The sequence below is a fragment of the Tenrec ecaudatus genome, chromosome 6 (genome assembly GCF_050624435.1).
Source record: "Tenrec ecaudatus isolate mTenEca1 chromosome 6, mTenEca1.hap1, whole genome shotgun sequence".
Classification (NCBI taxonomy): Eukaryota; Metazoa; Chordata; class Mammalia; order Afrosoricida; family Tenrecidae; genus Tenrec; species Tenrec ecaudatus.
In genome coordinates, this window is record NC_134535.1 from 110734253 (window position 1) to 110761190 (window position 26938).

The following is a 26938-nucleotide window of genomic DNA, read 5'->3' on the forward strand; positions in this document are numbered from 1 at the left end:
GAATCTTTTCTCTCTTGTTACAAGAAGCAAAAAGAAATTTCAAAATGAAACAAAAGTCACAAGGCATTTCTAACTCAGCATTTTAACCCAATCAAGCAAGATGAACCAGCATGCAAGTTTACTAAGGTGAGACTTGAAGGATAGTCACTAAGACTGTTAATGATAGTCACCAGAAAATAAAATAGGAGGCTTTTTTTTAAAGTTCATGAAAATGGCATTAAGGGATAAGGGAATTTTTTGTGTGAATTTTTGAAGCCCCTTAAAGGAGTCAAAGATATAATGTTATTTCTTATTGTACATATTTTACAAAAATATGTAAATATAAAATATATGCTTGGACAACAAAATTCAAATATTAGGAAATTTCTGGTCCAAACAACTGAAACCACATGCAATCCTTACATATAAATGACTCTTCTGTTCAAATGATATTTTTACCAACACATAGTGCTTTCTGCTACTATGACAAGACATTATATATTTTTATATCCTTTCATAAATTTTAACACAGGACCTTAAAAACTCTAAGTATGCAACCAGCACAGGGGAAATTCAGAGATAGACAGATAGATAGATAGAGATAGAGAGAGAGAGAGAGAGAGAGAAAGAGAGAGAGAGAGAGAGAGAGAGAGAGAGAGAAACTGTTAATTTATAGATAAATGAAGATTTCTAGACTAAAGATTATAAAGTGACACTTCAATCTTTTATTTTGATAGGTAGATTGGGATCATCATGAGCTGGTGTGGACTCAATGGCAACTACCAAAAGCATAAAGTTTAGAAGTAAACTTGATGGACTACATAGGGCCATGCAATCAGCCATGTACCACAGAACTCCAGAAGCATCACTGAAACAGAGAACCCAACGTAACGAACTCTCAATGGAGTCTTGCCACATTGCTACCTAGGTTTGAGAGACTGAAAGAGGGAAACCGTTATCAATCTGAAATGCTGTTTATCTGTCATTTCCAGTAGTCAATATTCTTATTTTTGCTCTCATACCTTCGTTACCACCCTTTACTGTTATTATTCTATGACCCGTCATGAATACTAGTGAATAAGCAAGGCAAATCTGAAATACACTCTCTCCAACTTTGTATGTTAACAAGCACAGAGCATCAAAGAAATTAAGCTACACTCCTAGTTTCAGGGAGATTGAGTCCCAGGGGAATAATTGTTGGCACTGAAATCCTTTCACAATCCATTCTACTAATGGAAACTTTGTCAAATGGAAGAGTCTCACTTCTCTGTCAATCAGAATCTTTCATATGTTGAATCCAAGAATTTGTTTTGGCAAACTCCCTAAGTGATACTGAATGGATCTCACCAGAATCCCTGGGAATAATTACTATGATACTTTAACTTTCCCACAGGAAATGGGCTATCTTCTATGATGTTCAGATCTGATTTAAAATTTATAGTGTGCTTACATTTGGAAATTGTCTTCAAACGAAGGGCACTATTGTAGGCATTTTCTCTGAGTCGCATTGAGCTGTACACTAATTTAGAAGATCAAGATTTCAGTGTCTTGGACAATTTGTCAATATTCATAGTAAAGAAGTTAGTCCATCTAATTTTATATGGTATACCACTAACATAAAAATCATTTAAACAACTTTATATTCATGAATGTCTCACTTCATTTTTTTCTCAATTTACTTTCCATTTCTAAATACAAGTTTAAATGGCCACAAATGTCTTCCTCATTTTCTGTCAGAGCGACCTGCATTCCGCCCCTCTCCACTCTGGCAGCTCCGCATGTTTGCTTCTATAAGTTAAGCATGTTTGCTTCTATAAGTTAAGCATGTTTTCTTCTATAAGTTAAGCATGTTTGCTTCTATAAGTTAAGCATGTTTGCTTCTATAAGTTAAGCATGTTTGCTTCTATAAGTTAAGCATCTGTATCTGACAGGACATAATTGCTACAGATGATGATCTTTGGAAGTTCATCAGCTTTTGAATACTCTTCATGAAAGCTTGCTCAGAATTAAATGCAATACTTTTTTCAATTGTATATACAGATATCATAAATATATAAATGGAAAGTTTCCTAACATCTCAACTCCATTTCTTCTGTTTTATCTTGTTAGTTTAATATTTTAACTGAAATGTAAAGAAAATATTCTAAATCTTCATTCTGTTATTGACATATCAGTTACACAACCAACATTTTATCGTCAAAATGTAAGTTGGTATTCTTTTGCCTATGTTACTCACTGACAAAAGTATTAAATAGGACAGTCTCTTAATAAGGCAATGTGTTACAAGCCATATGTTATTTGGTAAGGAATATTATATATATGCAAATGTGACTATCATAACTAGGTGATGAAGGAAGAGTTGTATTATCTAACTGAAATTCACAGACTCTATCAATTAGAAAAAAAATCTTAATCAAATATAGAAAGATGTTAATCCCTATTAAATCTAAATAGTGGATCTATATTTCTTTGTGCATTGTATTTTACCAAGTGTGAAATATCCCATAGTGCCCCAAACTGGTCTCAAATATTTGATATGATATTTATTTTAACAAATGTCAACATGTCATATTTCTATAGCCATAATATATATAATATGCTGTTAATTCTGGAAAAGTTATTTACATCCCAATTCTGCATCTACCAATGAAAGTTGCCAAGACCAATGGCATATAAAAATGAGGGAAATAGAACTTCCCCATGACACTTACCTCATAGATATTACTTATTTTCTTTTTTCCTTTTAATGTTTGAAAGAGATTTCCTTGGATAAAGACAGTGAATGTTTTAAATTAAATAATAATCATGCCTGTAAATCACTTACATGATAGGTTGACTACGTGTTGGCTGTCACCTTTTGAGTAAGTGTCCATGCTTTCATACTAAGGCCTGAGTCGACCAGCAGGAAATAACTTCTGTGATGCAGATAAAAGGCTTCTGTTACTCACGCCTGGCTACAAACTGATTAAACTCTAAACATTGTTATGAGTGTCTAGTTTTTTGTGAGTCATTTAAACATACAATTTTACTTTTTGAAAAGAGGTTAATGGTGACTTCTTGCTTTAAAGTTTTCATGGAGTTTGTAGCAATTTTATTGTAATAAGGAAAAATATCCCATTTTTAATTTTTCTAGAAAATTTCAGTTTGGTATGAGTATTTACCGTGTGAAGCTAAAATAATGCCTTTCCCTCTCCTGTCTTTTTCCATAAACAAAGGTCCCAGTGCCAAGATCAAATTATGATGCATGGTAAAATTATATATTCCCTTCTTTTTAAAACAGAAATAGCAATGCCAAGTTCAGTTTGTTCCATTGGTCTCATGCCAAATAAATAGCAAAAATAGTGACAGGGCTTAAAAACAAGTTTTTATTAAAGTTGTTATAGAAATTACAGATAATTGAGGTGTGTAACCAAGATTGCTCCTGGAGTTAAAAAGCCCGGTGATAATGGAATAGGAAAGAAGAAAAGTGTGTTAGACAGGGTTCTCTAGAGAGACAAAACCAGATTGCTAATAATTATATATATATATTTATACAGATAGATAGATATATAACACAAGAAATGAACAGTTAAATTATATACAGAGAGATAGATATATAATACAAGAAATGAACAGTTCGATTATAAAGCAGTACAAATGGCTCAGTGCAACTCACTCCCACGAGAGAGTTGTGAGACACTTGCAGTCCTTCAAGTCTTGAGGGCTGGCAGGTAGTCCTCTGTACAGAGAATCAGGCTATCATGGCACAGGCAGCAAACAGGAAGGCAGGTCACTAACAGTCAGTCCCCAGCTCAAGAGATGTAAATTCCAATTGTGTGGCAAAGCAGGTCTTAAAGGGACCTCAAATTACAGAGACACAGTCCACCGGTTATGTGTCTCACAGGTAGTGTAGTTTGCAAATTGAGGCACAGAACAAGCAAGGCAGCCGCACACTGCTCCAATGATCAAAGAGCGAGAGACAAGAAAGACGAGGCTCATTGAGCCATTTATCTCTCCCCCTTCAATTAATCCCACATGTGTTTATCACCCAGGTTGGCACAATAAACTAACTACCTCAAAAAGGAAGGGAGGAAGGAGTTACATGGGCCATAGAATTGGAAACATATTCCTATACAGAGAAGTACCTATTGAAATATTAGCTTCCCCTTTATTAATGCCAACATGGAAAATTCTGTCTTAGATCCAGTGTAATGAAATGCTGTCTTAAAATACAGTATCGTGAACTTGAAAGTGAGGGACTCTCACTTTGCCTGTATATTTATGCAGAGTTGTCAGAAAGCAAAGCTTAGTAGGAGAAAACATTTTGTTACACTCTAGAAATAATATCACTAGCTTTTCGATAGTGTCTCTATCTTATCATGGATGAAAAGACATTTCTTAAAGATCTACTCATTTAGTCAAACTAACTTGAATAAACTCTAAGTTCACAAAATCTACATTCTTTTCATTTACTTTTGAAATATTTATTGAAAAGTCATCATGTTCTAGATTGCTGTAGTCGGTATAAAATAAGATTCAATTCTGAACTAATGCTATTTTGCAAGGCTAAAATATTTCTATATCCAGAGATAACACTTCGCCATCAAGAAGAAAGGGCGACTTTTAGTACTTAAAATTCACATACTTAGAAAATAAAAAGAAACGCCTAAAAATAAAATTAAAATGCAGCAAGCAACCCCAAATTTTGAGGTAGTCTTTTGAGAATTAGTAACAAGTTGTGGCACCAAGTGACTGTAAACTTATGTGTAACCTCGCGGAATAAAACTGATGAGAGGGCATGCCAAATTCCTGAATAATCTTCCTGAGAATCAAAGGGCTTTCACATGTGCTTCTAGCCTCAGCAATAATGGGCTGCAATACCTATGTCCTCACCTGGCTTTGGCAGGTAGTCCTTTCTCGACGTACAAGCCACTTCCCTCCTGGGCCTCTTTGGAATCATTTTTTACAAAGAAAGTCTCTCCACTCCTTTGTCATCAATCCTTTGAGACTAGAGGCTCTTACATATGTGTGCACCTCTTGGTCTTCCCGACTGACCACTTTCCATTACTTTTGAAATTCCTATGCCAACTATTGCAATACCCACAATTGCATGTTGAGGCTGTCTTTTCCCTTCCAAATCCATCTATATATTGAATTGCATACGCACTTGTGTATCAATGGTATTGTATGTAAAAAAATGTTCTGTAGACTTGGGGTTAACGTGAGGAGAAAAGAACTCGACTACAAAACTCTAAAATGGAAGTAGTTGTACAAATTCCAAGTGTGAGTGGTCACCCCGGCTCATCTAAACATAGAACCCAGAATTGGCAAGCAAACTCTCTTGATTCAAGTTTGATAACCTGCAGGTTTCCAATAAGTACCAACTCATCTGAAGCACTCAGAATGTTCCAAGAACTGGTCCTTGCATAAAACATCACCACAAAATAACAACTCTGTGATCTAGAAAATCAAACTTGACAAGAAACACAGATTCTGTATTTTTGAGATCATTTCAGTTCACTCAGAGCTCTGTCATTCCAGGATTCTGTTTTGTGATCATCAGCACCCGTTTCTTCGGGTTGCTTCCGTTTATATGATGGTTGCACTCAATGCTAAATGGGAAACTCCCTTCACCGCCGATGAGACGAGAACTTCCTAACAATCACTGTTTTCACAGTAGGAAACTTAAGAAGAAGAAAGCATGCATCTGTGCAAGGGATGTTAAGGAGCCATCACTTCACTTGGCCCTTTTCTTTGTCTGTTAAGGAAGGGGAATGGAGCATCTCAAACACAAATAATCCCAATCGATTTTCCCACCTCTCGGTAGCTGGTTTGCAGTTCGTGTGGACTCGTCCATGTCTCTGCGTATTTATTGTTAGAGTGTATGTGACTCGGCAAGGCTCAGCACACAGGAAGCTGAGCTCCGAAGAAGTGAAGCAATAAGTCAAGGAAGGTGAACCGGGACCTGTGTTTGTTTGTTTGCTTTCTGCCTACCCATTCTTTCTTTCCAGTTTGCACTGCTGCTTCTTAGTTTTATAATTTTAGAGTTATATTCCTCTGGACTATTGGATTTGAGTCAAAGCTGATGCAGTTTGGTTTTTAGATGTTGATGCAGAAAACAAAATAAAACAAAAACATTCCCTGAGAAATCAATCCTGCTTGAGATTTTATCTAGGGAGGTGATATATTATGAAGAACCTTATCATAAGATAGAAATGTGGCTATGCATCACCAACACAAACATTTATGCAATATATGGAAAAATGTCTAAATGAATAAAGGGCTCATTTGTATGGGTAAAATAAAATTATAGTAATGCCTATACTATAAATAAAATTATAATTCTATATTAGAAATCACTGCCTATAAATAAGACCTGGTTATGTATTAATATGATCCTAAATAAAAATATGGTCTCTCCCCAAAGTTCTAGAAGTCATCCCAAAAGGTACTGCATTTTTATTTTTGTTCTTGTTGGTACACCAAAATAGATGTCCAGGTTCATGTTGAAGGATAAATCACTTCCCACAATCTTTTGCCTTATGTCATGCTTTGCAGTTAGCTAAGCTTCTAACTCTGCTTTGGCCTTCACCTCTCTGAGGATTTGCTCTAGGCCATATATCCTGATCTTTATGTCTCCTACAAGAATCTGATTATATTCACCATAATCACAGTTTTATCTGTAACTAGAGTAAAAATAAAAAAAGTCCAGCACAGTATTTCTCATTTATAGTGTTTTCACAATTGGAGAACATGATTTTACTCTATGCCATAGATTGCTGAAATTCAGTTAAAAATCATTTCCCTTTATCAGCTGTTGCAAATCAAACATAAAACGAATAACCCTGAAATTAGCATATATTTTCCTTTGATTCTAGCAAGTGGGTGGCAAAAATTTCAGAGTTCCAAAAGTTGGTTGACAGGCTAGGTGCATTATGTATAGGAAATTATATGCAAATAACTCTATCAATATATTCATCATTTTATCTTAATGTGTTTATCAAGATTGCTTAAAAAGAAACCAATGCTGAAATTGAAAAAAAATGGCTATAAACTGTCTATGGTTTAAAGTAATAGGTATTACTATTGCTTTTATTCCTTTCAAAGTATGGTTGTATTAACTTAGTAAATTTAACTCTTGCCTAAGCTATTTAAAGCTCCTGCTGATAAACACCTCTATCCATGGCTGTTACTTTCACGGCTTTGTTTTGAGGCACATGAAGAACCACAGGGTGCTGGTGTGGCAAGAACAAAAGCAGTGCACATGTCATGTGAGTGACATCTGTAGTCCCCAGGATAAGAGGGTCATTCAATAAGCATTAAACGTGTCTACTACTTGATAAACATGGAGGAGACAAAAAATAAAAAGCATGAATGCCGACGGCAATTTCCCCTTTTATTTCTGTAGACTTGTTTGATTCCTGCTCATTGATGTTTTTTTAAAGAGACCAGAACCTTTAATAGAGAGTGACGTGCTCAAGGTCATCTATCAGTTCACTAAAAACACATGTTCCACACAACCACTGCCTGGAGAGAGCCGCATTCTCTCCCTGGCTGCCCCTCTGAGTCATTTTGCTGTGGAAAGACTGATTGTTTTCTCTAGTTTTCTAGGGCATGATTGTACTGTGAGTAAGCTATCGCACAATTAAATAAATATATTCTTTACAGCTGCTGCTTACATTCTGAAAGATGAAGCCTGAAAGCCTGGAAGAATAAATGTTTATAGAAGCATTTTTCCCTTTTTCCTAAAATGAAGTGTCATTGTTAGGCACTAAATACTTATTTACTATCTTCTAGATGCACAGCAGAAGGAGGCCGGTGGTGCCTTAGTGAAGTGCGTGGCTGCTAACCAAAAGGTTGGTGATTCAAGTTCACAGCTGTTGGGAAGGAGAAATAAGTGGCAGTGTGCTTATGTACAGATGACAGCCTTAGAGACCTTCTGGGGCCATTCAACTCTGTACTAAAATGTCGCAGCCAGTTGCAAGTCAGAATCAAGCCAAGGGCACACAATAAGGACAGCAAGGAGATTAAGCTGTGGTCCCAGAGGTTTTCTTCCCAGGGGACACTACAATGTCGGTAAACTTTGGTTAGCACAGCCCTGCCAAGGAAGTTGCTACTGAATCTGGTTGGTAGCGGCAGGGGTGCTGGGGACGGCCAAGCAGAGCATGTTCTGTTTGGGTTCTAGCTTTGGGTCTTTGCATGGTTCATGATCATACTGTGTGTCTTCGAGCCACTCTTCTGGTCAGCTCTTTGATGTCATCATTTCTTCCTTTTGTTTTCGTTGCTCGCTGTTGAAGCACATCTCATTCACTTCTGATACCCATGCTGGTCTTTTCTTCCTGCTGTTTGCTTTCTTCAAATATGGTAGCATTGATTGCATCATATAGTTCGCCTGGTCTTCAGTGTTCAAGGTTTCAAATCTGTTGTTGAGATGGTCTCTAAATCCAAGTGACAGATACTCAGTTTGTTCTTTAGCTCTTTGAACTTGTTTTGCTTTTCTTGGTTTTAACTTGAACTTGCACAAGAGTTATTGATGGTGAGTTTCACTATGGACCCCAGTTTTTACGGATGATTATGAGTGTCTCCACCATCTCTTTCGACAGATGGAGTTGATTTGATTCCTGTATGTTCCATCCTGTGAGATCCATGTACATAAGTCCATGTACATAATTGTCATTTACATTACAGAGAAAAGATATTTCCAATGCGTAGGTCACTGGTCTGACAAAATTCTCTATGTAATCTCTGTTATAATTTCTATCATGGAGTCACATTTTCCAACAATTGATCCTTTTAACTTATCAACTTTCTCATTGAAATCACCAGTAATTATCAGTGTATCATGGTTTCACGTTTGGTCAGTGCCAAACTGCAGAAGTTGGTAAAAATGTTCAATTTCTTCATGTTTGGTATCAGTGGCTGGTACATACATTTAAAAAAATCATATTTGTTTGAAAATCATTTAGGAATGCAAACGTGAGAATCTGTTCATCAAAAGAAAAGCAGCAATCATTTGAGGACTAGATATATTACCAAAAATAGTTATTTTTTCAATAAGTAGTCTTAAGTAATTAAACTTTATAAAAAAGAACTATTGGTTCCTGCTACATTTAAATGTTAAGGAGTTTATATATTCACAAAGTTATTATTTTTTTCCCGTAAGACATTCAACTAAATGTTAACTCTCTACTCCCTGAAATTACTTCCTACCACTTTTGAGTATCTAATGAGAACAATTTTCTAATGCTTCTTTTAATTTATCATTGGAAAACTTCTCTCTAAGAGGTTAAAGGGTGTGTGTGTCAGATTTCCTTCTCAGGATATCAGTCTGGATTTCATTTGGTATTGCCAGGAATACTGCCAAATAAAGAGTTCTTCATGCTGCTGAAAGTTTATTTAGCCATTAGTATCTTTCCTATATATGGATGAGCTACTCCTTGGGATATACAGTTTAAAAAATAGAAAAAGAAAAATCAGTGATGAAGATGTAATTAAAATGACAAGTTGGGTTAGATAAGAGAGTTACTTAGAATAGAGTGAAATAAGCCAATCTAAATGAAAACCCCTTGGTGAGTCTAAACAACAGTCATATGGAATTAAGTGTTGGAGTGATCGAGTTGAAACACAATCTGCATTTTCTATACAGAGATTTGATCTGAAATATGTATGTTGTTACCTGTGATAAGCACATATGATACAGTTCTGGAAGACTATGCAAATTTGAGAAAATTATTTATTTCTTGAGCACCTTGGGGGAAAGACTTGCGAGCTTAACTATCTTCTGATAAGGGTATTAATATGAACAGCCTGGGACCCTAAACCATGATGCCTTTTAAATTCAATTTTATTTATTTTTTGATGTTAGAACCTAAGGCTGCTTTTAGATGACATTATATGATGCTTGAAGGCTAAATTTGTTTTCCTCTAGTTGGACTTTTTAAAAGCTATAAAAATGACTGACATATATTTCTGCTTTACAATTCAATGCAACGTAGATTAAACTATCTCTTGCTGACTGCTCACTCACATTGGAGACAACTCCCTGCTTTTACTAGACTTTTTTGTTGCTGGTCCCGCCCTCCCTCTTGATACTTAAAATGGACAGCAATGAAACTTGTACTCTATGGTTTTTTCTACCCTTCAAAGTTTTCTACTATTACATCCTCAATGCTATTACATGCTTTCTCTTCTCTAAACCAGGCGTAAAACATTCCTTTCTTTCTAATATCTATTTCTTTTCAGTCTCTCTTTTTTCTCTTTCTTTTTTTACGTCTATAGTTCATGTGGCCTCCATGTGGTAACCCTTTACCATCACATGTTTTGCTTAATTAGGAATGCTTATTGCCCTAACTTCTCTCTCTTTAAAAAAAATCATTTTATTGGGGACTCATACAATTCTTATCACAATCCATCCATGCATCCATTGTGTCAAGCACATTTGTACATTTGTTGCCATCAACATTCTCAAAACATTTGCTTTCTACTTGAGCCCTTAGTATCAGCTCCTCATTTTCCCTCTCCCTCTCCCTCTCCCTCTCTTTTTCTATAGTAGTGGCTCCACTTTGTTCCTCAAGCTCCTTCATCTGGACGTTCTCCTGGCTGTATCCTGAGGCTTGTTTCAGAATGGTGTCCCTGGGTGGTACAAATGGTCAACGAGCTTGCTTGTTAAGTGAATAATTGGAGGTTCCTGTCCACATAGAAACTCCTCCAAAACAAAGAGAAATTGTCTGACAATCTGGGAAATCTTCCACAGAGAGCAGTTCCACTCTGACCCACTGACACTTATCAGGATGCCAGGAGTCAGACTCAACTTAGGAACTTAAGAGCAGCTGGTCCTAGTGTGTTTCAGTATGTGGCCAGCTTTTCTGAATTTAGTTGAGGAGTGGTGACGGATTATAGGGTGGAAAGAGCAAAACACATTAACAGGTGAAAAAACGGATTCATGTGGAAGAATGGACAGTCCCATTCCTTGACCTATACTATAATTTTCAGTTCTTACTCAGGCCATTCTATGAATTTTCAGAATGTTCTTCTCTATCCTGATCCCCTACCCACCCACCCTCATGGGTTTTTAAAAGACATCTCACTTTAGCATAAAAATAAATTTCACTCCCTTCCATTGTTAGCTGTTTCTTTAGACATTAAAAAAATTCCTCCAAGAGACTTGTTTATTCTGTCTTGCACTATTTCTTAATTTCTATATCCCACCACTTCTTCACGTTCAAAACACATTCTCAAAGTGAGGTAGATGAGGGTGGTTCTGAACTCTGTTCCCTCCTCTGCTTACTCATGCCTGAAAATGGGATATGTGAGTAATATGTAACCATGGGTTGTATAATATTATAGTTATGTTTAAAACAAGATACATCAGGGACAGCTAGACACACACTCACACCTGCATTTTAGTGATCCATGATCTAACTGTATTATCAGCAACTGAACTCAAGCAACATATGCCATTTTAGTGCATTCAGGGGAAATACATCATGAAACTTTTAGTGACTGCAGGGCATTAATGTTTTACTGTAAGTCACAATTTTTACAAAAAGAAGATACCACATATTCTATAAGGAAAATAAGTCAATTAATTTAATTGCTTCTACAATTGACAGAAAATTCTGTAAATTTCCTATACTGAGAAATTGATTTTTACTAATTTTAATTTTAAGAGCTGCTATTTCAGTTTTGATGTTTATTTTATAATAAATACTTATTTATTATAATAATAAATAAAGCTTATAAAGCTTATTTATATAATAAATATTTATATAATAAATTTATATAATAAAGCTTATTTATTATAATAATAAATAAAGCTTATTTCATAATAAATACTGTATTTTAGGTAAAAATGAAGATGTCATAAAGGAAAATGTCATGATCAAGAAAAAATACAATTTAAACTTTTTTTAACTTTTAGATAGACCTTTCATATTTAACATGCTATAATTACAAATGATCTTTTTACTCTCTCTTAAAAATTCTTCCACTGTTTCATTACAATTAACCTGCTGAACAATATCAATTTCCATATATCATAAGGATAATGGATGGAGTCTTCCTTGAATCGATGTTGTATGCCAGGGCCTTTAAGTCTTTTTAGGAATGAAAGTACATGGTCTGCTGTGTCATTTAGGCCTTAGAGTTAGGAACACATTTCAAGCAATTTTAGCATTGGAAATATGTATCGTATTTTCGTCCATCTTGGAATCACACACGTCTACAATAATAAAACTTGTCTTTAGAGAATCTGTGAATATAGTTCTCATGTAAGGATGCAATTGCTGAACTTCTCTGTAAAAGTTTGTGTTTAATTTGTTCTATTAAACTGGCATTCCATGATGCTCACCTTCCCAACATGATCACTGAAGACAAAGCGGGTGCGTAAGCAAATGTGGTGAGGAAAGCTGATGGTGCCTGGCTATCAAACCATTTAGAATCTGGGATGTTAAAGGCTTGAAGATAAACAAGTGGCCATCTAGCTGAGAAGCAACAAAGCCCACATGGAAGAATCACACCAGCCCATGTGATCATGAGGTGTCCATGGGATCAGGTATCAAATATCAAAGACCCAAACAAAACAAACAAACAAAAATCCTATCAATGGAATGAGGGGGAGGGCAGAGTGGAGACCCTAAGCCTATCAGCAGTCAATTAGACACCCCTGTCAGAAGGGCCACATGAAGAAAAGAACCAGTCAGGGTGCAGTATAGCACAGATGAAACACACAACCTTCCTTAATGCTTCCCCCATGCCCTCCCCCACTACCATGACCCCAATTCTATCTTACAAAACTGGCTAGACCAGAACATGTATAGTGGTACAGATAAGAGCCCACAACATAGAGAATCTAGAACAGATAAACCCCTCAGGACCAATAAGGGAAGCAGCAATACTAGGAGGGTAAGGGGGGCGGGTGGGGAAGTAAAGGAGAACCAATCACAATGATCAATATATGCCCCTCCCCCCCATTCCAGGGGAATGGACAGCACAAAAGTGGGTGAAATGAGACAGCGGTCAGTGTAAGACATGTAAAAAAAGGAATAATTTATAAATTATCAAGGGGACATGGAGGAGTGGGGTAAAGGGGTGGGGAGGGGGAATGAGGAGAGGATGCCAGGGGCTTAAGTAGAAAGAAAATGTTTTGAAAAGATGATAACATGTACAGATGTGTTTGACACAATGGATATCTGTATGGATCATGATAAGAGCTAGAAGAACCCTCAATTAAAAAAAAAAGTTTGTGCTGAAGTGCTCCTTCTGAATGTTGCCCCTGGGTAAATGCCACTCTACAGACCTCAAGGCTGCTGGGTTAATCTTAGGTACCTCACTGGCATGATTGTTTTCTTTAAGCATCGATTGTTTGGCGAAAATGGACACATACGGGTAGCTTATTTTCAGCCCTAAAGGGTGACCACAGGCCCTGTTAATTTTTTTTAGTGAATTTGAGTTTTGCTCCATATTTCTCTCCCACTCAATCCAGGGCTTTCTAAAGTGATCCTGTTCAGACAGTAGTAGCCAGGTATCATCTACCTCATTCTTCTGGCCTCAGGGTCAGGGAGACCTGTGATCACATGGCCCATTAGCCCATTTGGCTAATTGCTTCCAGTTGCACCTTAGATGGTGACTCACAGGCATTGAAGACATCAGTAGTTATTCATGAAGGCTGAAGGCATTGTCTTTGTAAACTCTGTTGTGCCAATTGACTTTGCTGACCTTGGAGATCAGGGTTCTAAGACTCCAGCCCTGAGAGGCTCGTCCCTCAAGGTATTTAGTATGTCTAAGATGTTGTCCTAGCTTTGTCTTCTCCACTATTTCCATTGCTATATTTACAGCAAACGTAAGTACCCATACACAAATATCTCCTGGCACCCCTGTATAAATGTGTGGGTATACGCCTACTCACCATCTCTTACCCCTTCAACCTATATGTTTATTCATAAATCCACTCACAGTTATTGCAGGATTGTGTATATAACAGTATTCACTTTATTCCCTTTAACTCTGTCTGCGCGGTGTTTATAGAACTTTCCTTTGGACAACTGAGAACCATGTTTTCTTGATACCCTACGTAAGTGCTTTGATTTCTTTGTGTGTATTTCCTCCCTGTTCAGAGTTCACTAAAGGCATCCTAATCCGTAGATTGGCATCACTCTTTCTCACTTAACATTGCGTAAAAGGAACTCATCGGGTTGCCTCTAAAGGGGTTTGTGGGAATGGCATTCATGCTTTAAGTCCCCAGTTCTAAACCTTCTCCTCACTTCCCTCCTGCTAGTACTCTATCACCCACGATGCTCTCTGCTTTCTTTCCAGCAACCCTTGCAACAGTTGTCATCCAGTAGGTGTTCAGAAAGTAATTGTAAAGAAACCTGTCACGCATGCAGACAGATCTGGAACACTTTACGCTGTAGGTCTGCACTCACGCTTTGCCCCCTTTGTGTTTCTGAAACCTTAATCCGTCTTAGCAGCTCTAAGACGTTCTTCAAGTTCTACAAAGGAGAAATACAGACTCCTGTGGGAGTCCCCATCAGACTTCGTTTATATATTTAATATTGCATCACACCATCTGTTCATATGTGGATTCGATATAAAGTATTGCTCTCTTTTCAATTGCAATGTGTGAGGTTTTTGAAAGGACTCACTTCGTCGTTTGGCCTTCCCTCCGTGTAAGACATCGTAGTCTCCACATAGTACCGTGAGGCTTCAAAAGTTTATGGAAAGGCTTCATAATTTTAAAATTCAATTTTCCATGAACCTTTTGAAGGCCCTGCAGAAGCGCTTTAAAGAATGCAAACTTTCTCCCACCAAGCTCATTCCCACTCATGGTCACCCTCCATGACACTGTTGAACTGCCCCTGTGGTTTACCGAGGCTGTGACTGCTTATGGCAGTAGAAACTACATCTTTCTTCTATGGGGTGGCTGCCGGTTTCCAGCTACTGACATGAGGATCTGCAGACTAAGGTATAACCCGCCACACCACCAGGCCTCCTAATCATGCTTTAAACAAACAAACAAAACAAAAAACACCACACTGCCAATGCATCGATTCTGATTCACAGCAACCTTATAGACAAGGTACAATGGCCCCTCTGGGTCTCCAAGACTGTTGGAAAGTAGAAAGCCTCATCTTTCTCCCACAGAGTGGCGAGTGATTTTGAACTGCTGACCTGTCAGTTAGCAGCCCAACGCATAACCACGATGCCACCAGGACTCTTTATGCATGCTTCATAATGCTTAAAACCCTGTCCTACCCAAATCAAACGAAACTCTGATAAGATTAAAGCGATAACTTTAAGTATTAATAAAATATTGGTATTTGTGTTCAAATCCAGCATTCCTGAAATTCTCTTTGAAGTGCTGAAAGACTTTAGATATATTACTCATGCAATCTGAGACGGGATCACATATCTAGAACATAAATATAAAGTCTTCTTTGTTATTTTAAGTAGAGATAGGTATTGTGTTGCTTACTTTATCTACCTGGAATTTTCAAAGAAAAATCTTCTTGCTGCTATTGTTTGATATATGTATGTGTGATTTGCTTTTTGCCTTGATAATTTTTCCTTGAGTTGAGGATGTCAAATAAGACAAAATAATTCTACATTTAGAACAGCTATCCTATTAGTTACACGATCCAAGAAAACTATGATGCCTTTGTGATGGTAATTCAAGCAAGTGTGTTTTCATTTCTATGCTTACGGAACACTTTGGACTTTCAAGTATAATCCAGTTTATGAAGAAAATATTGTTTTGTGTTTGTCGAAATCTGAAGCTTTCTATCCATGTGCAATTTCAGAATAGTTTTCATGTCTACTCTGCGTGTTCATGGTTACAGTTATCACAGCAATGTTGAATTTGGGGGAGATTTGTTTTCCAATTTATATTGACAGAGTGTTCAATCCAAGTCTGATGATACATATTTGGTGACTAAACAAGCTATAGTTTAAACAACTTTAAGAAAATACAGCACTGCGTTACTTTGAAGGGACATATGTGCAATGCTTTTCGGCATGTTTTAGCTATCAAAATATTTTTGATGGCAATACACAGAAACCACAGAACTGTGTAGTTCCTTAATGTGTTCATCTGTACTTCTTATTGGATGAGCATCACAAAGCACTCACCAGACATTACTCGCACATTTGACACCTACCTAGCTGCATGGAACCATTCAAATTCTGGTGCATAATGTGTGCAGAGGGGCAGTTGTCAGAGCAAAATGGGGATGTAGAATTTGGAGTGAAAGACAGAATGTAGAATATAAATTCTGTTGCGACAATCCTAATTTAATCGGGTCGTGTATATGATAGCACAGTGGTTCCATGCTCGGCTGCTTAGCTAACAGCTGGCGGCTCAACCCAAGACATAGCTGTCTGTCTCGGAACACACTGTTTCTGCTCTGTTCTGTAGGACAGCTATGAGTCAGAACAGGTTTGATGGCAATGGAGGAAAGTATCAATTTATCAATAAACTTGATAATGACAAAAATATCATCTTAGCTGTTACATTTTTTCACCAAAAAAAATCCATTCACTTGGTTTTGTTTTTCAAGGACCTAAATTAACCCGTTCCAGGTGCCAACTCAATAAAAGCCCAGGTACGGGGATGCTGTGTGGAACACTGAGGGGGCGGGGGGGAGGCCATCCTTCAGAGTAAACTCTTACAGGTATCCCAGAAATAAACTCTCTCTCTTTACACACTATGCTTTCGTGGGGAGTACACACTGAGGGCCGCCATGGTAAACATGTTCCACTGTCCAGTTGCTTTTGACCTCTTCACGGCCAGGAAAACATTGGTTATTATGAGATAAATTATTTTTATATTTCTTCTCAAAATATCCAAGGAGAAGAGGTCATTTTCTTAATTTAAACCTCAGCCTTGATTCGGTCAGGCTAAGTAATTCTGGAAGCAAAACAAATCCACATTGTCTAATTAGGTCATTAAAAAGCAGAAATGCGTCATGGAAGCGTTTCTCCTGGCCTCAGACATAAAGTAAGACAATGAAAACAGCCTGCTAATATAGAAAGGTTTAGAATTTGTTTCTTTTCAAAAATAATGGGCCCTTTCATCTTTCTATTTCCCTAAGACTTAGACAGTTAATTTAGAGACAAAATCTCTAATTAGTTCAGGGTTTTCTCTGATTATATTTCAAAATATTTAACCAAAAACAGGAAGACAGAGAAAACAAGAGAATGTGTAGAGAAATTACCAAAGGAAGTGAATAAAATCAAGTGTGGGTTGCTGATCAAAATGTATTCCGTAGAGACAAGATGAATATAAAATTGGCATTCACATAAACACAACCAATCTGGGATAACAGAAAGCTCCTAGGAAGAATATGCTGGCATCTGCCTTTGGGGTTTGAAATCCAGACTTCAATTACAGCTAACCTAAATACAAACAAATGGCATAATTGCTTTGTCTGTTCCTCTCTTTACTTCTTATTATTTCTGAAGGTTTAGAAAAGTGAAGGCCCATCCAAAGCATTGAGGAACAAAATGAATCAAAGAAATACATTCTTACCTGAGATCCTCTTGGCCCTCGCTTATGATCCCACTCAGAATGTCCCATGAGCTGTAGAGAAAGTAATTACAGTAAATTAAACATAGAACTACATTTTAATTTTTTCTTCTAAAGAATAAGGCTTTTGAAATGTAGGTTTTCATAGTAATGCCTTGAATAATCACCATGAGCAAATGAACTACCTGAAGTAATAAGTGCATTTGATAGGCAGTTTTATTGTTCATTCTTAGGAACATTCTACACAAAAGCAGAGATGTGTACAGGTTTACTGCCTATTATCTAGCTGTTAAGGTACTCAAGTGGTGCTGTGAGTTAGACGTTGAGCTGCTAGCTCGGTGGTTTGAACCCATCACCCTCTTTATGGGAGAAAGATGAGGCTGCCTGTCCCCATGAAGATGTACAGTCCTGGCAGCCATCTATAAGGTCACTCTTAATTTTGATTGGATGGCAGTGGGCTGGATTAGATGTTAGTCTCTCGTCTCTAATTGACATAGCGGCTGCAACAATGGCCTCAAACAGGAACGATTGTGAGGATGGTACAGAACCGGGTAATATTTCATTCTGTTGTACAGAGAGAAGGTAGTTGAAAAGTGTAATGGACTTGACGGCCCTACCAATAACCACCAAGCCTCTAGATTACAAGGCAAATAAATGAAAGTAATCCTCATGTGCAATTTAATCTACTGTCCTGGCAATAGACAGAAGGCCAAAATATTTTAATATTTTCAAATTATGTGGAAATAATATCACAAAATTATGAGTTACAATAATTGAAATTAATATGAAATATGTTCTCTAACAAAAAAGATGCATATTTGCAAAAACAAAAACAAACTCTGCTCCTGAAGTCTAATCTTTATTGAAAAATACACTATCAGGAGGATTTTAAGAAACCATAAGATTGAAAATAAGAGAAATAAGATTTCATTCATCAATGATCCACTCACTATTCATTAATACCAAGTGAAGAACATGAATACCAATTGAAGACCTATTTATAATTAACAAACTAGCACTCTTTCACAGTATACTATTATTCAACATATTTATATAAATCATTAGTTTTTATACATACATGAGTAGATATAATAAAAGAAAATGTTCATAATAAATCAAAATAAAGATTATATAACTTTGTACAGAATTATCAATGAACATGTGCTTGGCATATAGAAAGTATGTGGTCGACTCTTACTAATGGGCATAGAATGCTTGGGATTTAACTCAATTACTACATAAAGTAATTAGCATTTATAGGAAATTGAAAACACAAGAATTAAAAACTTTCTGGAAAGAATCTACTTATGAAACTGCTGGACATGTTAAAAACCCAGGGTTATCAAGTAGATCATGACTTATTGTGACCTTATAAAGACGGAATAAAACTGCTCTGTGAGTGCCCATGCTATAAATCCTTATGGAATCAGACTTCTCCCTCCCATGAAGCCGTGGGCCAATTTACACTGCCAATCTTTAGCTCTAGAGCACTTGAATTGTGTGCCACTATAATTTCTCCCAGATATATTAGGAGCGATAAAAATAGCCTGTATTTTACAACTTTTAAAGCCCCAATTATGTGATAATAGGTTAAGAATCAAAACTATAGATTATGAAGATGCAATAGGCAATTTTGCAATGCAGCTATGCTCAGCACTATGGTAGTTACATAATCTGGTGTCAATTTGTGGATTCAGAGTGCAGAGGTGGCGTCTAGTCTTTCAATCAAGTCAAAGCTTGATGACCTCACTTGGAGACGCTAAGGAGATAAATTCCTCCTTGGATGAGGGAAACACTCTCTCCCTTGGCTCACTCCCTGCGAGACATCCCTGAGGAGAAGCCACGTGGAGAAGCCACGTGGAGACCCCTGCCAGTGCTAAAGTACTTACAATGCCACAGGATCCATAAGAGTTCCCCCCACTGGCCTGTGACCTTCCTGCATTCAGTGTCATGGCATGAGCTTCGTCAGTCTGAAGTGGACTTTATAGATTGGTATTGGACATATGGGCTAATATCAGACTTATGGGCTTGATCTGGACTGGGCTAGAATGTTTTCTTAATGTATAACTACTCTTTGATATAAAACTCTCTCTGACATACATGAGTCTCTATGGATTTGTTTCTCTAGTCAACCCAGACTAACTCAACCGTCAACATAGAATAGAAAATTTTGAAGAAAAAAAACCTTCAAATAATGTAGCAACAAAATATGTTAAAGAAACTATCAAAAACCAAGGAGTATTGGACGAATCACTCAACAACTGAAAACAAGAAGTTGAATCTGGAAAAATACATCTCATACATTAATATATATTCTAGATATCTCTGAACTACTCAAATTAAAAAAAATTAAAAACAGCACAAAATGAAATAAAGTTAAAGTAAATATTTAACTTAGCTTGGAATACAAAAAGATTTTCCAACTTGAAAATTCAAAAAAATGAAAGAACAATTAATATGTCTGCATAAATACTAAAAATATCTGTACAAATGTCACATTGACAAAAAATCTACAGCAAATGGTTGTAGTTGTTGATTATTTTCTAGTTGATACTGATTCATGTGACCATCAGCCCCTATCTACTTATCCTCTCCCTCGGTGCAGATAAAGAGTAAAATCCTCAGTGCACTTAAGTAATTACAAATTAAAAAAGAAAACAACCCTTGTGGGATGCTGGGATAAGAATAAGAGCAATTTACAGAGCAGTAGATAGCATCCGTAGATTCATGAAAACAATTAACTCTGTTGGAAGGCAACGAAGTTTAATATAAATGATAACATGATTTTACTTTTTTCTATCAAAGTAGTAAATCTATAATGAATATTTGGTAAGGCTCTAAATAATCAAATGTGCACATTGCCAGTATGTCAGTATGTACTGTATATTTACACATGTGGTTGTGTGCTACACAGATTGATTCTGACTCAGAATGACTTCACAGGATAGAGTTGAACTGTCCCTTGGTTTCCTACACGTTTTGTGAGTAGATCTATGGGCCTTTTCTCCTGTAGAGATACTGGTAGGTTTGAATCACCTAACTTTTGATACCCAGCTGACCACTTAGCCATTGAACAACCAGGGTTTTTATTTACACATAAACACAGTACATGTCTTAAATACTGCTTTATAAAATGGTCCTTTACTACACAGCATAGAATCAACATTTGAATCAATGTATACAAATATAGTAATTATAGTGTATGCATCACTGTTGTGGCCAGCGAAGGAGTAACTATCTCATAAAGGAGAATTCCGAGAAGAATACTCATATTTATTAAAGTGTAAGATTTAAGACCTTTTCCTCTATCATGCAAGTAATACTCATGGAATAATAAGTGAAATGTATTACAAAGTGATGTTACGAATTATCTTTTTCAAGACACACTCAATAACTGGATAGCATGAGTCTTGGCATTATTATAAAATGATTAATGAGAGCTTGGCTGGCACGCAATTAGCCCATATAATCATTGTATAATATTGAAGGTTTACATAGTTGGTGTTTTAAAATGCTTTGCTTTGAAGTTTCTGGGTTTATCTGTTTTAAATCTGTTGGAAAATATCCATTACTATTAATTTAGACTTGATCACAAATGCCAATAAAGTAAAGAAATAAATAGAATAATTTAGAAAACATAAATTAAGAAATTTAATTAAAGATAACAGTGAGAAATAATTCTTGATCTATTTCAGTCATCTGTCTCCTTGAGGTCTTGAACTTACTGTTCCATCACAATAGAAAGACTAACAAAGCCAAACTGGCTATGACCTTTGATTCTGACTTGTCTTGGGTAAATTTTAATGATGATAAACTTGAGCATGATACTATTTGTTAGAGAAAAAAATACGTTTAAGCAAATGGCTGATCTCTTACTGAACTTAGACTGAATTATCTCTTTATCTTTTTAGACAAAATGGTTCTTAAAAAAATACTTTTACAATTCTACCTTACAAATCCGGCTAGACCAGAGGATGTACACTAGTACAGATAGGACAGATGAACCCCTCAGGATCAGTGGTGAGAGTGGCAATACTGGGAGGATGGAGGGTGGGTAGGGTAGAAGGGGAATCAATTAAAAGGATCTACATATTACCTCCTCCCTGGGGTACAGACAACAGAAAAATGAGTGAAGGGAGATGTTGGACAGTGTAAGATATGACAAAATAATAATTTATAAATTATCAAGGGCTCATGAGGGAGGGATGTGGGAGGGAGGGGAAAAATGAGGAGCTGATACCAAGGACTCAGGTAGAAAGCAGATGTTTTGAGAATGATGATGGCAACAGATGTACAAATGTGCTCAACACAATGGATGTTATGTATGGATTGTGATAAGCGTTGTATGAGCCCCCAATAAAAAGGTTTTTTTAAGTCCAAAAAATTATGATTATTGTTGTCTGACCTAATGAGATTAAACTAATGAGATAGTCTATTACATTCTCTCATGCACTTGGATCACATAAATTATAAGTTAATAAATCTCAAATTGTTTTGTAAATTGTAATTCAAATTTTACTGAGAGGGTATTCGATGCTGACAGAGGTTACATATCTCCAGATCAGAATGGAAATCAGAGGCGTACAGATGTCACTGTCCTCAGTCATCACTAAAGATGATTCATTTAATGAAAGAGGACAATAAAATATAGATTAATTTGGAACATAATTTACTGCATACAATTAATTGGGTAATAAATAAATCAGAATGGATAAATCTTTAAAATTCATTCTCTAAAACCAACTTATCTTCTGGCATAAATTGATAAAATTTGCCAAATGTGTTAAATTGAAAGTATTACTTCTTAGTCCTATAAAATAAACTGATGAAAGAGTTTGAGGGTAGAAGAGTTTCATGATCTCATCCTATCATATATTACCTAAATAATCATGTATAGATGCATTTACATTCTCACAAGATACTGTACTGTTCTCTATCCATTAAGAGAACCCAAGGAAATCAACAGGATATTTTCCTCTCTTTGAACTTGAAGAAATATTAAAAGAACTTTACCATAATGAGGTAGTATCTAATTGACAATAGTATTCCCTTCCAGTGATTCCCTTGTACCTTTGTAATTTAATTGACATAAGTCATATACCTCATTTTAAAAATTACCATCTGTTATTATCAGTATGTTTATAAATTATAACACTGAACATCTGAGAGTGAGCACCTGAGAATGATATCCCCCAAAATTATGTATTGTAACATTATACAGTGCATAAGGATAACCAAAAATCAAATTAGTGATCAAGTCGAGTTTACTCCTAATGATCCTGGAGGACAGGGTAGAACTTCCCCTGTGAATTTCTGAGACTGTAATTCTTTATGTGAATAGAAAATCGATCTCGTGGTTTTGTACTGCCAACCTCATGAGCAGCCCAACATGTAACCAGTAGGCCACCAGGAAGCTCGCATATGAGGATAAGATGTACATAAACAAAAATAGAGCAGAGCACTGTAAGTACATTTACTTGTAACATACATGGTGTTGTAGGTTGGGATCTATGTATATTCTTCTCCATGATGAGAGCATGCTTGACCTATGGTAGAGGTGAAGGAGGGGAGAAGTGCTTGATAGCTTATGGTTTTTTAATCTTATTTGCATGCAAAATGTACTTTATAGTGCTAAGACCACTGACCTTAGATCATGGACCAAAGAATGACAGGTACAGAATATTTCCAGTATGATATTTATCTAATATCAGGGTACTGATATGCACTCATTTTAAAGCAGGACTGAGCTTTCTGGAAGGTTAGAAGCAAATCCTATTCCCACTCTGTTGCCCAGTGATTAGGGCAAATAAAAAATATTGACTAGGACAAGTTAAACAAAAGAGAGTTTTCAAAAGAAGTCAATGAACTTCCATGTTAGGTCAAATAGCGCAAAAAACTGGAGTGACTTGCTAGAGCTCTCTTTTATCCAGTCAGCAATCATCACCAAATGAATAGATTGAACCATGAGAATACGATGTAGAGGACTCTAAATGATGGGATTGGTCAGTTTTGTCCTTCCACCGAGTATGAAATGAGAGGTTTCTGAAGTCAGGGCAGGAATCCAATAATCATTAGGAAACAAGAGCTACCAGCAGAGTTTGTGTGAGATCCCTCCCTGAAGTGTTGAAGGTAGCGGAGGCACCAGAAGGCACAGCATCAGGACAGAGCAGAGGAGCCTGCCCTGAGTGCACTGGATGAGTACCGCTGAGTACTTTCAGGCAGGGACTGACTGGCTTGCAGAATACCTTTTGGGCATTGATCAGCACTGAAGGAGCTTTGTAGCCTTTATGGAAGTCTGGGGTATGGCTGAGAGGCTGGGGACCAGAGACACAGACTGGCAAGACTGAGACTCGGTCCTATAGACAGAAGAACTGTATACTTAATATTTTCTTATCCTGACTTGACATAACCCACTGACTTCCCGATAAACCTCCATAATTTTGAGTGGTCTATGAGTTCTGTGTGTTGTTGTAACCCATGACCAAATCCAGCAGAGACGCCGAGTGTGGCTAGAGGAATGGGTGGTGTCGGAGCAGGGTAAAGGACGTTGGAGGTTGGAGACATGGCTTCATAGGATCATCCACAGGCAGACACGGTATTGGATTCTTTTTTCCTTCATGTGACCAGAGGCAATCACATAAGGCCTCCACACCATCTGATCATATATTAATGAAAACATCAAAACACCCTTTGTTTATAACAGCTATGAATAGGCTTAGAATCCAGATGAACAAAGTTAATCCTTTGATATCATAGGCTTACCAAACCCAACACACCGTCACGGATTCCATTCTAACTCTTTGCAGCCCTTGAGGACAGCGTGGAACTGCCCATAGAGCTCCAAAGCTATGAATCTTGATGGACAGAAGCTGCCGTAGCTTTCTTCCATTGAGTGGGTGGCGGATTAGAACCACCACCTTTCTGTTATCATCCATGCACTTTAACCAGTATGCCACCAGGGCGTACTAGACCTTATGGGACTAGATAAATGATATAAATGGATTGTAAGCAACAAGTAAGAGTAGTAGAACATAGTTAAGGTGAAACTATTAGATTTTGGGGTTTTGGGTGTTTGTTTGTTTTTTGACTATTTATCTCAGCTACTCTAAATTTCCAAGCTGAATGACTAGAAACATGATACCTAAGGGATTCTAGGGGTGAGTCAGCAAATGCATCAACATGATACACGGCTCTCTTTAGAGGAGGTTGCCTGGGCTATCATGCCAGAGCACAGAGGCATACACAGCAAACCGTAAAGCTGTGAATTAAAAATAGGAAATTCAAATATTCTTGTTGGCACAACGTACAGGCTACTTAAATTAGGAAGAAAAAAAGTTGGGCTTTTTTTGTGTGTTCGTTTGTTTGGTTTTTGTTTAAAAGCTCTTTTGGCCATTTAACTATGATTACTCTTCTCGGAAATGACAACTTCATACGCATCTGAGGAGAAGGTCTGGCGTTATAATGGTCACTAATGTCATACCTGCCTATGATAAGCAAAACACTTCCATCTGCATGAAGCAGTTCTCCAAAAAAGGGATATCTCTCTTCCATTCTCAGCTCAAGATAACAGCCTAGGCAGAACAAAGATTGTGAATTTATTCCTGGGAAACATAGCACACTTCCTTGAAAATAACCACAGTCTGTTTCATGAAGCATTGTGGAAATCCTAACTTCCTTGACATAGCTAAGCTACTTCCATCCTTTTAGAAGAAATTCTTTCACTCTCTCTTTTATTTTTAATAATAAATTTCTATGTCACAGCTTTCAGTATGTTGCACAGCACTTGAAGCCAAGGAAAACAAGATTCCCGCCAAACCTAGAATGTTAGCAAGTCTACAGGAGTAGGCAGCAGAGCAACAAAAAGGTCCTATCTAAGTCAGAGCAGGAGAAATGAAGATAATTGAAAGTCTTTTGGTAGGTAAAATATTGTCTTTGATGTTTATTTTTTCTAGTCCTCTTTTCATTTCTTATTTTCTTGTTTGTATAAAACTTGCTGCCTTTTTAAGGACTTCTCAGGACTAAAAGAAAATCACGGTATGTAAGGCTGAGGTAGTGAAAGCTGACGGAAACCCCACTGAAGACAGAACTACAAAAAACATCACAGTGAGGTGGGCAGACCGTGATCTGAACAGGCAACGGGGGAGAGTACAGGTACTACTGCACTCTTCACGTTTCTCAAGAAAACTCTTATTTCATTAATTTTGTTGAAAATGATTAAAACATACTTGTGATAAAACATGTAAAAAGATATATACAATTTTACACAAATGTTTTCCTCATGTGTTGATCGAGTAACTATTTTTTTATTGTCTGTTCTCTTTGTTAGGTCCCGTGGAATGCATTCTCATCTATGGAGACCCATGAGATCAAGTAGAACTGCTCTTGAGGATTTTCTAAGCTAGAATGTTTATGGGTTGGCTACCAGGTCTTTATCCTGCAGAACCGTTGCTTGTGCTTGAACCAACAACCTTTCAACAAGCATCCGTATGTTTAACTGGTGCATCACCAAGACTCTCCAGGAAACTTACTCATTGCTTAATAAACAAAAACAAACTAAATGCAAAAAAAAAACTAAACTCATTGCCACTAAGTTGAATCCAACACACAGCGACCCTATAAGACTGGGCAGAACTGGCACTGTGTTTTTCTGACAATGTGACTTTTTATGAGAGTAGAAAGTCTCTTCTTTGCCTACAGAATGGCTAGTGGTTTTAGACTACCCTTGGTCTTAGCAGCCCATCAAATGTCCCACGGCACCACCAGGGCTGATGTGCAATTAAGCCCCAATGTGCAGGCACTAGCCTAGGGACACATTATACAATGGTGCTTAATCGCTGCATCACCAAGACTCCCCAGGTACAATTCTAGGCACACACATTACAGATTGGTGAACAAAACAAGACACAGCTCTCTTCTCCTAGCCCTTACATTCAAACCAAAAGAGAGAAGTTACACGATTAAACATATATCAACAAAACGCACTTCAAAAAACCAACTCATTGCTTTCAAGTCTGTTCTGACCCATAGCGACCCTCTAGGACAGAACGGAATGCCCTCCATGAGCTTCTGAGGCTGTAACTCTTTCAAGAGTAGAAAGCCTCCTCTTTCTCCCATGGGAGTGGCTGGTGGTTTGGAACTGCTGATCTTGACGTTCGAAGCCCAACACCAACATCATCACTCCTTATAAAATGCTTAAAGAAGAGGAAAATGGTGTGGACAATGGAGGGGGTGGGTGAGGAGCAGGGTTAATTTTACCTAAGTCAGAGAAGTGTTCTCTGAGAAAGTGGTGTTTTATCTATGAGAAAGCCAGGCGTACAGCTGTCTGGGGGATGAGCATGCCAGGCAGAGTAAACAGATGAAGTGAAGACCCTGAGTCAGGAACAGGAATGGTATATGTGAAGAACAGCAACATGTTCTTATTCCAAAAAGGAATTGGACTTTTAAATATTATAGATATTA

General features: G+C 37.1%; 1 protein-coding gene across 1 annotated transcript in view; it reads right to left on the reverse strand.

The window, feature by feature from the left end:
* PDE3A (phosphodiesterase 3A) overlaps window positions 1-26938 on the reverse strand; it is a 332782-nt gene that overhangs the window by 116203 nt on the left and 189641 nt on the right. The window contains exon 2 of the mRNA XM_075552015.1: window positions 17483-17533. Coding sequence (XP_075408130.1) covers window positions 17483-17533 — 51 coding nt within the window. The remainder of the gene's footprint in view (window positions 1-17482; window positions 17534-26938) is intronic.